This window comes from Scyliorhinus canicula, chromosome 9, assembly GCF_902713615.1.
Source record: "Scyliorhinus canicula chromosome 9, sScyCan1.1, whole genome shotgun sequence".
NCBI classification, from domain to species: domain Eukaryota; kingdom Metazoa; phylum Chordata; class Chondrichthyes; order Carcharhiniformes; family Scyliorhinidae; genus Scyliorhinus; species Scyliorhinus canicula.
In genome coordinates, this window is record NC_052154.1 from 80,122,593 (window position 1) to 80,137,692 (window position 15,100).

At 46.7% G+C, this 15,100-nt stretch overlaps 1 protein-coding gene across 4 annotated transcripts in view; it reads left to right on the plus strand.

The window, feature by feature from the left end:
- The window catches only part of ndrg4 (NDRG family member 4), a 259,801-nt gene that overhangs the window by 205,254 nt on the left and 39,447 nt on the right, over positions 1–15,100 (plus strand). For all 4 annotated transcript variants that reach the window (XM_038807026.1, XM_038807025.1, XM_038807024.1 and 1 more), the window contains 3 exons: positions 3,746–3,806; positions 5,676–5,762; positions 11,622–11,678. In XM_038807026.1, the coding sequence (XP_038662954.1) occupies positions 3,746–3,806; positions 5,676–5,762; positions 11,622–11,678 (205 nt within the window). The remainder of the gene's footprint in view (positions 1–3,745; positions 3,807–5,675; positions 5,763–11,621; positions 11,679–15,100) is intronic.

Below are 15,100 nucleotides of genomic sequence, written 5' to 3' on the forward strand. Positions count from 1 at the left end.
CTCCTGGATACAACAGTTCTCACTTTCTTTTAGCTGCTGGAGTTCCTAAAGTCCATAAAACTCAGCCAGCCGGTTCTAAATTTTAAAATTGTAGATAAATAGGAGTCACATTGCCTCATTATAATATTTAAATTGCTACATGCCTCCTGTGAGCATTTTGGTTGCCCGCCCTCATAACACTTGAAAAACTGGAAGTGGTCGGGCTAAGGTTTGGATTCAGCCCAAAAATGTGCAGGTTAGGTGGATTGGTTGTGCTAAGTTGCCCCATGGTGTCCAGAGAGGTGCAGGGTAGGTGGGGTTACGGGGATAGGTTGGGGGAGTGGGCTGAGGCAGGGTGCTGTTTCATAGGGTGTCAAATGGCCTCCTTCTGCACTGTAGGGATTCTATAAATCTATGATATCACCAGCACCACCACCAACTAGTATTTATATAGCACCTTTAATGTAGTAAAATGTCACAAAACATTTGGACATCAATGCTACATTACAAAATTTAGCACTGACCCACATAGGAAATCTTAAGGTAGATGACCAAAAGCTTGATCAAGATTTCAAGCAGCACATTAATGGAAAAAGGGAGAGGCAGAGAAGTTTATGGCAGGAATCCCAGTGCTTTAGGGCCTTTGTATCTTAAGGGACATCTGCCAGTGAGGGATTGAGTAAAATTGGGAATGCACAAGAGGTGAGAATTAGAGAAAGGCAGATATCATAGAGGGTTGTAAGAGTGGAGGAGATTACAGAGATAGGGAGTGTGCAAGGCTAGAGAGCTTCCACAGAAGATGAGCTGAGACAGGGATGATGTTAGGCTACATTACCACGGTGATAGTAGATGGTCTTCATGATGGCATAGATATGTTGCCAGAAGCTCATCTTGGGACAAATGTGACACCAATGTACAAATGTCTCATTCAACCTTAGACAATGCCGGAGAGAAGTAGGGAGTCAGTAGCTAGAGAATGAAGTTTGAAGTGAGGGCTTAAGACTATGGCTTATCCCATACTGGATGTTGGACAATCAGTCCGAAAGTTTAGAGAGAATGGAGGAGTCAAGAGAGGTGGTGGTGAGGTGGAGCTGAATGTCGCCATGGGAACTAATACTGTGTTTTCTGATGATGCCCTCAAAGGGAAGCATGCAGAAGGCGACTGGAATAAGGTCCAAGATAGATTCTTAGGGGATACCAGAGGTAATGATGTGGGAGTGGGGAGATAAACCATTGCAGGTGATTCTCTGGTTGTCACTGGATGGATGAGAATGAAACCAGGCTAGGAGTTCCAGGAAAGTTGGACATGGATTTGGGAAGCAACATTAACAGTAGACTTTTGAGAGAGATGGAGATTGGGCGGTAATTTTCGAGGACAGAAGGTGAAAGGTTTTTTTGAGGAGAATAATGATGATGGCTGATTTGGAGAATGGGAGAGTATCTGAGGACAGAGAACTGTTAAGAATATCAGTTAACATGAAAGCTAGGAATTGAAATTGCATGGTTGCCATTTTAGTGGAAATAGGATTGAGGGAGAAGGTGGGTCTCATTGACGAGGTTAATTTAGTGAGGTCATGAGGGAATATAGGAGAGAAACTAGAGAAAGGTGCAAGTTCAGGGAACTGAGGAATTCCAACCTTGGGTAACTGTGTGGCGTTTACACGTTCTCCCCATGTCTGCGTGGGTTTCCTCCAGGAGCTCTGGTTTCCTCCCACTGTTCAAAGATGTGCAGGTTAGGTGGATTGGCCATGCTAAATTGCCCCTAAGGGCAGGGTTGCGGGAATAGGGATTGGGCCGAGGTAGTGTGGTTGTTCAAAGGGTCGATGCAGACCAGGTGGGCCGAATGGCATCCTTCTGCCCTGTAGCGATTCTGTGATTCTATGATCCTGGAATAGTGAGCAGTTTTAACACAGTAGAGCAGGACCTGGTGGTTAATTCACGTTGCCAACCAGATCTACAGGTGATAGCCTAAATCAGTTGTCCGCCATATCAGGTGTGTGTTCCTCAACCTTAAGGAACTGGAGATGAGAGCTGTAAACGGGGGAAATGGCCACATGAGAGACAGTAGTGGTTTAATCATGACAGAGCATCGAAGGTAGAGGTATGGATGTAGTTGAGCTGATTGGTAGTTGCAGAAATGTGATGGCCAAACACTAAACAGGTGGGACCTTGAAATTACTATTTAAAGTGAACTGGGAAAGAGTTATTTCCAGGGGTGGACACAGAAGGAAGCAGGGTTGGAAGCCTGGAGGGGATTGTGAATGCAGGGTGATACTAAGACGTGATCAAAGATGGTCTCATATTTAATTTATATGATGGGAATTTCAAGGCCATCGCAAGGTCAATAGTTGTGAATATTGATTAGGGAATTTTTATGGAGAGATTAAGTGAGAATAGGGTGACAGTGAACTGAGAAGAGATTGAACATAATTTGAAATGGAGGTTGAAATCGCAACAGTGAGAAATTGTTCAAGGCAGAGGCCTAAGGAGGACATTAGTGAAGGTCTCTCAGTGAGAAAACTTTTATGATACTTGGATGGTGATAGCGAACAAGGATTTAACTGAAAAGCAAGAAGGGTGGAACAAGGTGAGCTGCTCAAAGCTAGGAGAAAATACCAGTAGACTAAGGGAGAAAATCAAATTCGCAAGTGAATTAATGTTCTGGAGGAAGAGGTTGAATGCCATGAACGCTTCATTTGTCTACTCTATCTGCTCCATCCAGGCCCCTCACAATTTGCCTATCGCAATCAAATCTCCTCTCAGCCTCATCTGTTCCAAGAAGAGCGACCCAAATCTATCCAATCTTTCCTCGTAGCTGTAATTTTCTAGTCCTGGCAACAATCTCGTAAATTTCTATACCAGCTCCAGTGCAACTACATCCCTTTCTGTAATGAAGCCACCAGAACTGCACACAATGTTCACTTGTGGCCTAATTAATGATTTATGCAGTCCCAACATGGTCCAGGCTGCGTCCCCTCGGCACCCTTCCTACTGTAATTCTGCTGCTTACAGTGGTACTTTTGGACATGCATATTGTGGTGGGTATTGCCGCCAGAACAAAAATTCCCACCCACAGTGGCCTAAATCATTTCCATGGGTAGGAGTGGCATAAGGGGAAAGTTGATGGGGTGAAATTGGATGGAATGAAGGGAGAGGGGAGGGATGAAGCAAAGGGAAGAGGATACAATGTTTACACTTGTCAAAGGTACTTGTTGAGGATGTTGTGATGAACAGGTCTAGTTTGGGTCCTCTTCTTGGGCACCATGGTAGCACAGTTTAGCACTGTTGCTTCACAGCACCGGATTTGACTCCCTGCTTGGGTCATGGTCTCTGCAGAGTCTGCACATTCTCCCCCGTGTCTGCGTGGGTTTCCTCCAGGTGCTCCTGTTTCCTCCTACAAGTCCTGAAAGTCGTGCTTGTTAGATGAATTGGACATTCTAAATTCTCCCTCTGTGTACCCGAACAGGCGCCAGAGTTTGGCAACTAGGGGATTTTCACAGTAACTTCATTGCAGTGTTAATGCAAGCCTACTTGTGACAATAATAAAGGTTATTATTCTATACCATGGTCACATTGGATTGAATACAGACATATATGGTACATAGACTTGGTTGGATACATGGTGTGCAGCCCCAATGTATTGGTGTTTGCTGGGTGGTGGCCTGGTCATCTAACATTAAATCTTGGATAGGGCAGACTAAGTTGTCCAGACTAAGTTGTCACATGACTTATTTCAACATAAATGTGTTGTCTTATTTCAATGTAGATTTAAAAGTGTTGTTGGAATCGGAGTGGGAGCCGGAGCCTATATCCTCGCCAAATTTGCTGTGAGTTTCTAAGCATTGCTTTGCAGAAAGTGTTTCAGGTTCCAGGTATTTTCAAAATTACTGTTGTTTTATTTGTTCCACTCCTTCCCACAGGAGTGGAACAACTTCCACAGCTAGTTAAAGACTGAATACCACTGCTCTGATTAGAATTAATGAGTTTGGGAGAAATTGAGGACTGAGCCTGTGTCGTTTCTGGTTTATACTGCTGAGCATAGGGCACTATATTCACCAACAGACTCATCAATGGGGGGGCTATGATGTGGAGATGCCGGCGTTGGACTGGGGTGAGCACAGTAAGAAGTCTTACAACACCAGGTTAAAGTCCAACAGGTTTGTTTCAAACACGAGCTTTCGGAGCACGGCTCCTTCTTCAGGTGAATGGAAAGGCTTGTTCCAGAAATGTTTATATAGACACAGTCAGAGATGCCCCGGAATGCGAGCACCTGCAGGCAATCAAATCATCAAAGATTTCATTTCAGCCTCTGATCTCCGGGTCAGCATTCTACAAGGAGGCCTTCAGGAGACGCGACAACACAAAATTGCTGAGCAAATACTTATAGCTAAGTTCCGCACGCATGAATGCGGACTCAACCGGGATCTGGGATTCATGTCGCATTACATTCGGCCCCCACCAACAAGCCTGGACTTGCAGAGGCCTACCGACTGAACTGGCTTGGGACAATTCACACCTCTTTAACCTGGAGTTACCTCTCTCTCTGCATCTTTGATGATTTGATTGCCTGCAGGTGCTCGCATTCCGGGGCATCTCTGACTGTGTCTATATAAACATTTCTGGAACAAGCCTTTCCATTCACCTGAAGAAGGAGCCGTGCTCCGAAAGCTCGTGTTTGAAACAAACCTGTTGGACTTTAACCTGGTGTTGTAAGACTTCTTAATGGGGGGGCTGACACCCTGTTAGAACAGGATTAGTCACCATTAGTCGCCATTAACTCAGTTTATCCTGTAGCAACACACTACCAACCGTTCTGGCCTGTGTTAACACATGTTGAGCCATGATGTGGAGATGCCGGCGTTGGACTGGGGTGAGCACAGTAAGAAGTCTTACAACACCAGGTTAAAGTCCAACAGGTTTGTTTCAAACACGAGCTTTCGGAGCACGGCTCCTTCTTCCTTCTAATTCACCTGAAGAAGGAGCCGTGCTCCGAAAGCTCGTGTTTGAAACAAACCTGTTGGACTTTAACCTGGTGTTGTAAGACTTCTTACTGAACACATGTTGAGTTCAGGTTCTTCAGTTTGTTCTGCTTATGTGTTCGAGTTCTGATGAGGGTCAACCTCCTCAGCTGAGCCATTAAGCTTTCTCACACAGATACTGACTGACTGGGCATTTTTTTCACATTTTGAATTTTAAATTATATTTTATATCTCTTATCTAAAGAATGGCAGGTCAGCCTACTGAATTATATAGCCATTCTTCTACCCTGTAATGTACCAGTTGAAATCATGCTACGTAGTACTAGTAACAGATGGTTTTGTATAAAACTCCTTATTTATTTTAAATGGACGGACCCCTTTTTTAAACAACAGGCAAAAGAATTTCTGGTAAATACATTAATTCATTCATTTGTATTGTTGCTAATTTTGTTCTTAGTTCTTGAGCTCTGAGCCCACTCGCAACTAATTCAATCATACTCGTGTCTCCCTGTCACACTGGCCTCTCTCTGTCGCGCTGGCCTCTCTGTCGCGTTGGCTTCTCCCTCACGCATTGGCCTCTCTGTCGCACTGGCCTCTACCTGTAACGCGCTGGCCTCTACCTGTAACGCGCTGGCCTCTCCCTGTAATGCGCTGGCCTCTCCCTCCTGCGCTGGCTTCTCTCTGACGCTGAATTCACTTAGCTGTCTATTCTTTCAGCTGATTTTCCCGGATATGGTAGAGGGGATGGTCCTCCTCAATATTGACCCCTGTGGAAAAGGCTGGATTGACTGGGCAGCAACAAAGGTCAGTGTTCACAACCAACTTGTATTGTTACTAATCATCATCTTGGTTATTGACAGAGTTGGACAGGAAAGAAGGGGAATTCTTAATTTCTCTCAATAATTGAAATATAAACAAGAACTTCAGATGGTTTACGTATAGAATAATGGATATACATGGGAGTGAGCTGCAGACTTGAATCTAATGAAGTGTTTAACAGTTTACATGTGAAATAATGGATACCCATTGATGTTATACTCAGTATTGTTAATCCAGTCGAGGGGTTCAGGTGGTTTTATGCGGGTCCCTTCACACTCAACCAGTCTGAATGGTTGTTTTTAAGTGTCATAATATCCACTCATGTATATAATGAGGTGCAGACAGGCAGTGATTGACACATAGGATGCCCAGTAAGCACACAGCACAGAGCAGCCAATCACCAGACAGGACAAGAGCTAGAGGGCACTAGGTTTCCCGCTCTCTCGGGACCAGCTACTGAGACAGTCAGAGTCCACGAGCTAGCAAGTGCAAACACCATGCGGTAGCTAGTAAGTCTGGTCAGGTTACTACAAGGTCACCAGTCAGATCAGTATATTGTCGACCCACAGCTGAATATGTATAGCAGTTCTATAGTTGAATCAAACAGTGTTGGATCTTCTCCAGTGTTAAACATCTATTTCTAACTTCCCTGCATCGAGTGCAGTCCACATCGAACCAACCTGCCTAACACATCATGGTACCAGAGTGATACTGATCTTGACGGACCTACCTCGAGTGAAGCAGCATTGACCAGCACGCAGCCATCCAGCGAAATGGAAAACAACCAGCCTCCTCCGCATCTCCGGCAACCTCGGTGCCAACTGGAAAATCCTCAAGCAAAGGTTCCTCTTGTACATCGAGGCCTCCGACCTCGAGGCAACATCGGATGCCAGGAAGATCGCGCTATTTCTCTCCACTGCGGGGATTCACGATATCCATATCTACAACCCCCTTACGTTCGTCGACGGCGAAGACAAAATGAAATTTAAAACAGTCCTGCTGAAGTTCGACAGCCACTGCGACATTGAGGTGAATGAGAAGTTTGAACGGTACATCTTCCAGCAGAGGCTTCAGGGTAAAGATGAACCTTTTCACTCCTTCTTGACCCATCTCCGCATCCTAGCGCAGTCATGTAACTATGACTCAATGGCTGATTCCATGATCCGGGATCAGATCGTTTTCGGGGTCTACTCCGACTCCCTTCGGCAGCAGCTCCTTAAAATCAAACAGTTGACCCTTTCTGTCGCTGTTGAGATGTGCGTTGTGCATGAGCATGCCAAGAATCGTTACTCCCACATCAGGGCGGCAGAAACTGCAAAGCTGGCCTCCCATGAGGCGGAAAGGGTGCAGGCTATCGCACAGATGCAGGGCCTGAGCATCGAGGAGAATGGCCGTTTCGCCCGCTTTTCCCGGATCCCTGCGCATGTGCGCCAGGACCGAGTGGACGATGAGACCGACAACCCGACTCCACAGGTGCGTACGTCGACCGACCGCACTGCGCATGCACGATGGCGCACGGAACGCGCTGACGTCAGCGTCATGACGTGTCTGAATTGTGGCTCCGCCCACTTAAAGCGTCAATGTCCGGCAAAAGAACGCCGATGTCTCCAGTGTGGCAAGCTTGGCCACTGTGCAGCCCTTTGCAGATCTGCTCCACCGCTTAGCAGCCAGCGATCCCAGCTGCGGCGCAGAAGTGTCCGCTCAATACAGCAAGGCATGCGAGATTTCGATCCCGACAGCCCAACAGACCCTGATGCTGAGTGCCTCAAGTCCCCATACCGGGTGGGCATCATAACCACACATGAGCTGGCCTCCACCACACCTGCGCAACGCCTCTCGATCCTCAGTGTGGATCCAGACGACGAGTGGTGTGTTGTCCTCACAGTTAACAAGGCTCGCATCCGATTTAAACTGGACACTGGCGCGTCTGCGAACCTCATCTCACAATCCGACCTCGACACCACCCAGGCCCGAACAAGCATTCTTCCACTGGCCTGCCAGCTCCTTGACTACAATGGCAATGCTATAGCTGCCAGTGGCTCGTGTCAACTAGGGGTATCCAACAAGGCGATCAAGGCAACATCACGGTTTGAAATCGTCAGGCCTGACAGGGTGACTCTCCTCGGTGCTCGCGCTGAAAGTTCCCACACCATGTCATCGTCACCGGCGACGATGGAAATTTGCAAGCCGACATAGACGACATTATACCGCAGTACCACAGCGTATTCGATGGAATGGGCACGCTCCCGTACCGATATAAAATCCTGCTCAAGCCGAACGCCACCCCTGTAATTCATGCACCACGGCGGGTGCTGGCGCCCCTCAAGGATCGTCTAAAAAAGCAACTACAGGACCTCCAAGACCAGGGCATCATCTCGAAGGCCACAGAGCCCACAGACTGGGTCAGCTCCATGGTCTGCGTACAGAAGCCACCAGGGCAGCTCCGCATTTGCATTGATCCTAAGGATCTAAACCGCAACATCATGCGGGAGCATTACCCGATCCCGAAACGTGAAGAGTTGACCAGTGAGATGGCTCATGCCAAATTCTTCACTAAGCTGGACGCCTCCTGGGGCTTTTGGCAAATACAGCTGGACGCGTCCAGTCGCAAGCTGTGCACGTTCAACACCCTGTTCAGTCGCTACTGCTACAACTGCAAGCCTTCCGGCATCATATCTGCCTCCGAAGTGTTTCACCACATCATGGAGCAGATGATGGAGGGCATCGAGGGGGTGCAAGCATAGATGGACGCCGTGATTATCTGGTCCACAACGCCCCAGGAACACATCGCTCGCCTCAAGCAGGTCTTCCAGCGAATTCATGAACATGGTCTCCAGCTCAACAGGGCCAAGTGCTCATTTGGTCAATTGGATATTAAGTTTCTAGGTGACCACATCTCGCAGCAGGGTGTGTGGCCAGATGCCGACAAGGTCTTGGCGATCAACACCATGAAGACCCCGGAGGACAAGAAGGCGGTCCTCTGCTTCCTCGGGATGGTCAACTTTCTCGGGAAATTCATTCCCAATATGGCATCCCACACCATGGGCCATCTCATCAAGAAGTCAACAGAATTCCAGTGGCTGCCCACACATGAAGCGGAAATGCGTGAGCTGAAGGCAAAGCTCACCACAGCCCCAGTTCTAGTGTTCTTCGACCCAACCAAGGAAACCAAGATATCAACTGATGCAAGCCAGGACGGCATTGGGGCGGTGCTCATCCAGCGAGATGACTCCTCGTCCTGGGCTCTAGTGGCATATGGCTCCAGGGCCATGATGCCCACTGAGCAACGGTATGCCGAGATCGAAAAGGAGTGTCTGGGTCTCCTGACAGGAATAGTCAAGTTTCATGACTACGTTTACGGCCTGCTGAAATTCACAGTGGAAACGGACCACAGGCCTCTAGTCCACATAATGCAGAAGGATTTAAATAACATGACACCTCGGTTACAGCGAATTCTTCTTCGACTTCGCCTCTATGACTTCGAACTTGTCTACACGCCAGGCAAAGAGCTGATCATTGCAGATGCCCTATCCCGGTCCATCACCACACCGTGTGAACAAGTGACTTCATGTGCCACATAGAAGCGCAAGTGCAATTGTGTGCCACCAACCTCCCAGCCTCTGACGAACGGGTGGTCCAAATTCATGAGGAAACGGCCAAGGCTCCTCTACTGCAGCATGTGATGCAGCACCTTACCCATGGCTGGCAGAAGGGACAATGTCCCCAATTCTTTAACGTGAAAGACGAGCTGACGGTTGTGGAGGGAATCCTTCTGAAACTTGACAGGATCGGTATTCCTCAGAGCATGCAGGCTATGGTGCTAGGTCAACTCCATGAGGGTCACCTTGGAGGCGAGAAATGCCAACGCAGAGCTCGGGAGGCAGTTTATTGGCCGGGCATTAACCAGGACATTGCCAACACGGTCCTCAACTGCCCCACCTGTCAGAAGTTTCAACCGGCTCAACCCATGGAAACACTACAACAGCACGAGATCGTGACCTCTCCGTGGTTCAAAGTAGGTGTGGACCTTTTCCACACCAAGGGGCGTGAGTGACTACGTACTCCTGGTCGACTACTTCTCCAGTTACCCAGAAGTGGTGAAACTGTCCGACCTCATGTCGAAGGCGGTCATCAAAGCCTGCAAAGAAACGTTCACCAGGCACAGGATACCTCTCACGGTAATGAGCGACAACGGTCCATGCTTTTACAGCCAGGAATGGTCTGATTTTGCACAGTCCTACAACTTCCGTCCCGTTACCTCCAGTCCCCACTACCCGCAATCAAATGGGAAGGCCGAGAAAGGGGTCCATATTGTCAAGCGATTGCTGTGCAAAGTTGCAGACTCAGGCTCCGACTGCAACCTGGCAATGCTGGCATACAGGGCAACCTCACTGTCCACTGGGTTGTCTTCAGCGCAGATGCTCATGAATCGCACTCTGAGGACCACAGTTCCAGCCAGCCGTGTTCCAGACCTTAACCACCTCACGGTTTACAAAAGATGCAGCAGTCCTGGACCCAACAGAAGGCTACATATGATGCTCATGCCACGATCTACCCGAGCTGGCTCCAGCCGATCATGTTCGCGTCCAGTTGCCTGAGGGCGGCTGGTCAGCCACAGCTGTTGTCAAACAAGTTGCCCCAAGGTCTTTCCTTGTCCGCATGGCTGATGGCTCCCTGCTACGGCACAACAGATGGGCATTGCGAAGGGTTCCACGCCCACCACCTGACCACAGTGCTCCGCCGGCCATCATACTTCCTCCGGCCATACCCTGCCATGAGGCCACCGATCTGCCAGCAATCCTGCTGGCCCACGCGACCACCGCGCTGGCAGCAATCCCACCTATCCACGTGCAGGCGGCTCCTGATCCACCTCTGCGGCGATCGTTTGTATATATATATATATATATACGTATACATACCTCAGTATTTATTTAACTAAGAAGAAAAAAGGGGGAGATGTCATAATATCCACTCATGTATATAATGAGATGCAGACACGCCGTGATTGACACATAGGATGACCAGCAAGCATACAACACAGTACAGCCAATCACCAGACAGGACACTACCACTATAAAGCCAGAGGGCACTAGGTTTCCCGCTCTCTCGGGACCCAGCTACTGAGACAGTCAGAGTCCATGAGCTAGCAAGTGCAAACACCATGCGGTAGCTCGTAAGTCTGGTCAGGCTACTACAAGTCACCAGACAGATCAGTATAGTGTCGACCCAAAGCTGAATATGTATAGCAGTTCTATAGTTGAATCAAACAGTGTTGGATCTTCTCCAGTGTTAGACGTCTGTTTCTAACTTCCCTGCATCGAGTGCAGTCCACATCGAACCAACCTGCCTAACACATCATTAAGTGGTCAATATAGAGGTGTGGGGATTCACATTTGAAGTCTATCGGGCGGCACGGTAGGCCAGTGGTTAGCACTGTTGCTTCACAGCTCCAGGGACGCAGGTTTGATTCCCGGCTTGGGTTACTGTCTATGCGGAGTCTGCACGTTCTTCCCGTGTCTGCGTGGGTTTCCTCTGGGTGCTCCGGTTTCCTCCCATAAGTCTCGAAAGACGTGCTGTTGGGTGAATTGGACATTCTGAATTCTCCTCTGTGTACCTGAACAGGCGCCGGAGTGTGGCAACTAGAGGACTTTCACAGTAACTTCATTGCAGTGTTAATGTCAGCCTACTTGTGACACTAACAAAGATTATTATTATTATTATTATCCGTAGTTTTAGCTTGGACAGTGTAAGTATTTTTGTGGGTGAGTATAGGGGAATATCTTTCTTAGGGAAACCAGAAAAAGTTCAGTAGAACTCATTTCTCTTCTGTTTGTTTGTTGACAGCTTTCAGGTCTGACCAGTTCACTCCCTGACACCGTCCTATCACATCTCTGCAGCCAGGTAAGCAGATGTTTCTTTCATGAGGAGCAGTGGCTTAGTGCCTTGTAGTATCAACTGATAACCTAATAGAAAAGGTTCATCATCCTAATGCAATAAAGATGGGACAGTTTGTAAGATGTAGGTCCGGACACAGCTTTCCTCATTTGAAGTGAGAGTTACTGACTTTTGTTAAAATTGATTGTTTTAAATATTTATATATTCCATGATGGAAAACAAAAACTAGGAGGATGATTTTAAGGGGGATGTTACATTTGGGCCGCACAAGTGCCAAGCAATGACCATCTCCAGCAAGAGATGATCTAGCCATCGCCCCTTGACATTCAATGGCATTACCATCACTGAATCACCCACAATTAACATGCTGGGGGGTTACCATTGATCCGATTACTGGGGCAAGTAAAAAGGTTAGGAATCGTATGGCGAGTAACTCAACTCCTGACCCCCAAAGCCTGTCCACCATTGACAAGGCACAATGAGGAGTGTAATGGAATACTCTCCACTTGCCTGGATGAGTGCAGCTCCAACAACATCAAGAAGCTCGACACCATCCAGGAGAAAGCAGCCCACTTGATTGCTGTCCCTTCCACAGTCAGTCCCTCCACCAGCAATGGCCAGTGGCCCGAGCGATGGCCAATAAATGCTGGCCTAGACAGTGTCGCCCACATTCTGTAAATTAATTTTTTTTAAAGGATGGGGCTGTGCAGGTAGCAAGTGGATTGGTAAATCACGGTGAAGGGGCTTCAGGGGAATCTGGTGGCAGGTATAAACAGGTATGGGTCCTGGAGGAGTAATATGGCTCCTCCGGGTTGCACAAGAAAGATTGTCCACTTAACTTGGAAGGCCCTTTCTCTGTTCCCAGCAGTGGACAACCTATCTTTATCTGGTGGTTTCTATGCTCAGGCCTGAGTCATGATATAGTCAAAATATAGAATGGGAGCTCAATTTACATCAATGCATGATGGACATCACAATTAACTGTAGAAACCTGTAGGTTAAGACTGCCAGTCATTGGAACGGGTCAAATAACAAGTGGGTAACTAACCTGCTTTCTTTTAGCTTCCCCCTTGTTGGTTTCCGTCAGGCAAGAAGAATTAAGATCGATGTCTTGCCTGCTAAATAAATCCACAGCCTGTTTCATTCTATACATCATCTATCTAACTCCTAACATGTCCCTGATGGCTTTGCCTGACAGCTTACTTTTCTTTTAACTGAGAAACCAAAGTAAAAAAGTAAAGGCTAACAGTGCAGGAAACACCAAAATTGGAAAAATTTAGAATGAGGTAAATCAAGAAGTCATGATTAGGTCATTCTAAGTGTCATGTGAGAGTACCTTGAAGAAATGGGTGTTTATAAATGGGTGTGTATATAAATATCTGCAGTGAGAGTACCTTGAAGAAATGGGTGTTTACTACTGCAGTGATGTCAGAGAGTGGATGGAGCTGGGCTGTCAGCTTTTACTTTTGTTTTTGAGCAGCCTGTTTGCTGCAGGGTGTGTTTTAGTTTCATTTTCAGTGTTGGAGCTGAAGCCAGATCAAGCAGGTGAACTGCTGTTCTCTCTGCCATCAAAAGACTATCTCTTCATCATTTGGTGAATTCAGAATTATAAATGTTTACAGTGGTGACTTTAACCTGATGTGCTTCTGATAAAGGTTTTGTTTTTGAGTCATATGGATGTTAAAAAGAAAAGCTTAAAAGTTTACTTAGTATTGTATTCTTTGGGGGTTGTATTTGAATTAATGGTTGCTAAGATGTTCACTGTATGTTTTAAAAAGGTTAACTTGAGTTCATAGAATAAACATTGTTTTTCTTTAAAAAATACTTTTCCATTTCCGCTGTACCACTCCTGTAGAGTGGGCCGTGTGCTCCCCATACCACAATCTATTCAAAGTTGTGCGTCAGGTGAACTGCATGATACACTTTGGGTTTCTCTAAACCCTGGCCCATAACATAAGCTTGAGTTTTAAAAGCCAACAGATTGTAAGGAAGGAACACTAAGGGAGAGTGGTGAGGTATTCTATAGCTGAGAGGTATTGGGAACAATCAACATATGATGCCTCTTGTGGGATGAAACAGAGCATTACGGATTGCATCTTTGGAGATCGGGAAGAACAAGAGAGAAAAGGGCAGAAATTTCCCGAAAGGACCAGATGGGTTTTTATGACAATCAACAATGGTTTTATGGTCATCATTAGACTTTTCATTCCAGATTTTATTGAACTCAAATTTTGTTATCTGTCAGTGGAGTTTTCAGGAAAGAGTGACCATAATATGATTGAATTTTACATTAAGTTTGAAAGTGATGTAGTTTTTTTAAAAATTCGGAATACCCAATTATTTTTTATTCCTATTAAGGGGCAATTTAGCATTCACCTACCCTGCACATCTTTGGGTTGTGGGAGTGAGGCCCACGCAGCCACAAGGAGAATGTTCAAACTCCACGCGGACAGTGACCCGGGACCAGGATCGAACCTGGATCGTCGGCAGCAGTGCTGACCACTGTGCCACTGTGCCGCCCTCATTTAAAAGGTTAATTATGAGCTGCCCCACCCAAATACCTGAGGCCAATCAACTGAAGCCTGATTAGGCCTCGATAGATGTTGAATACATACTTTTGAAGTTTAATTGGTGTGTGTCATCTCAGCTCTATTTAAGAAAGGGGCTTCAAAGCGTACTCACAGTGGACTTTGGCTAAAGCTATGGGAGAGAACACACTTTCTGAGAGAGATACAGCCAAAGTGAGTGTGGGTATTGAGAACTTGAAACAGTGGAGATTTGGTGCAGAGTGGGAAGAGGTGCTTTTTGGTTTTTCTCCTTGCTTTATAACTTTTAAAATCTTCAGTAAGTGGTCTTGCCCTGCCGCAGCAGATGAGGCTACAACTGATTGATAAGTAGTGGGTGCAATCGTTTATGCCTTTCCTACTATCATCACTTATAGTTTGAAAATACTTTTTGTGGTTTATCATCTGTGAGGGCTATAAGTGGTAGCAAAAAGGGCCCTAGAGAATTGGATATAATTTAATATCACGCACCTTCCAAAGGTTTAATTTAAAGGGGTTAGTCTAGGCAGGAGAGCTCAAAGTCATTGTGTTGTTCCTTGTGTCTTAATAAAGCTCGTAGTCTCAAAGATGGAGAAGATGCTTTATTGTGAATTCATTCTGTCTTCAGAGCTTAACTTACGGCTACCTCAAATGCTGCCTGTCTGTGTCCTGCTACGAGTTCTGCCTTCCGTGAAGTGTGTCGTCACTTCCTGTCCCTGTGTATATATAGCTCTCCCGTGCTCCCTCTAGTGCTTGCTCAGTTGTATTGCATCTACTCAGATCTACAATCACCACAGTCATGATTTTGTCCTCTTTATCCATGTGGGAAGCTGTGTATAATACTAGTGCCCACGGCCAGCATATGTGCAGGAAGTGCCTCCAGCT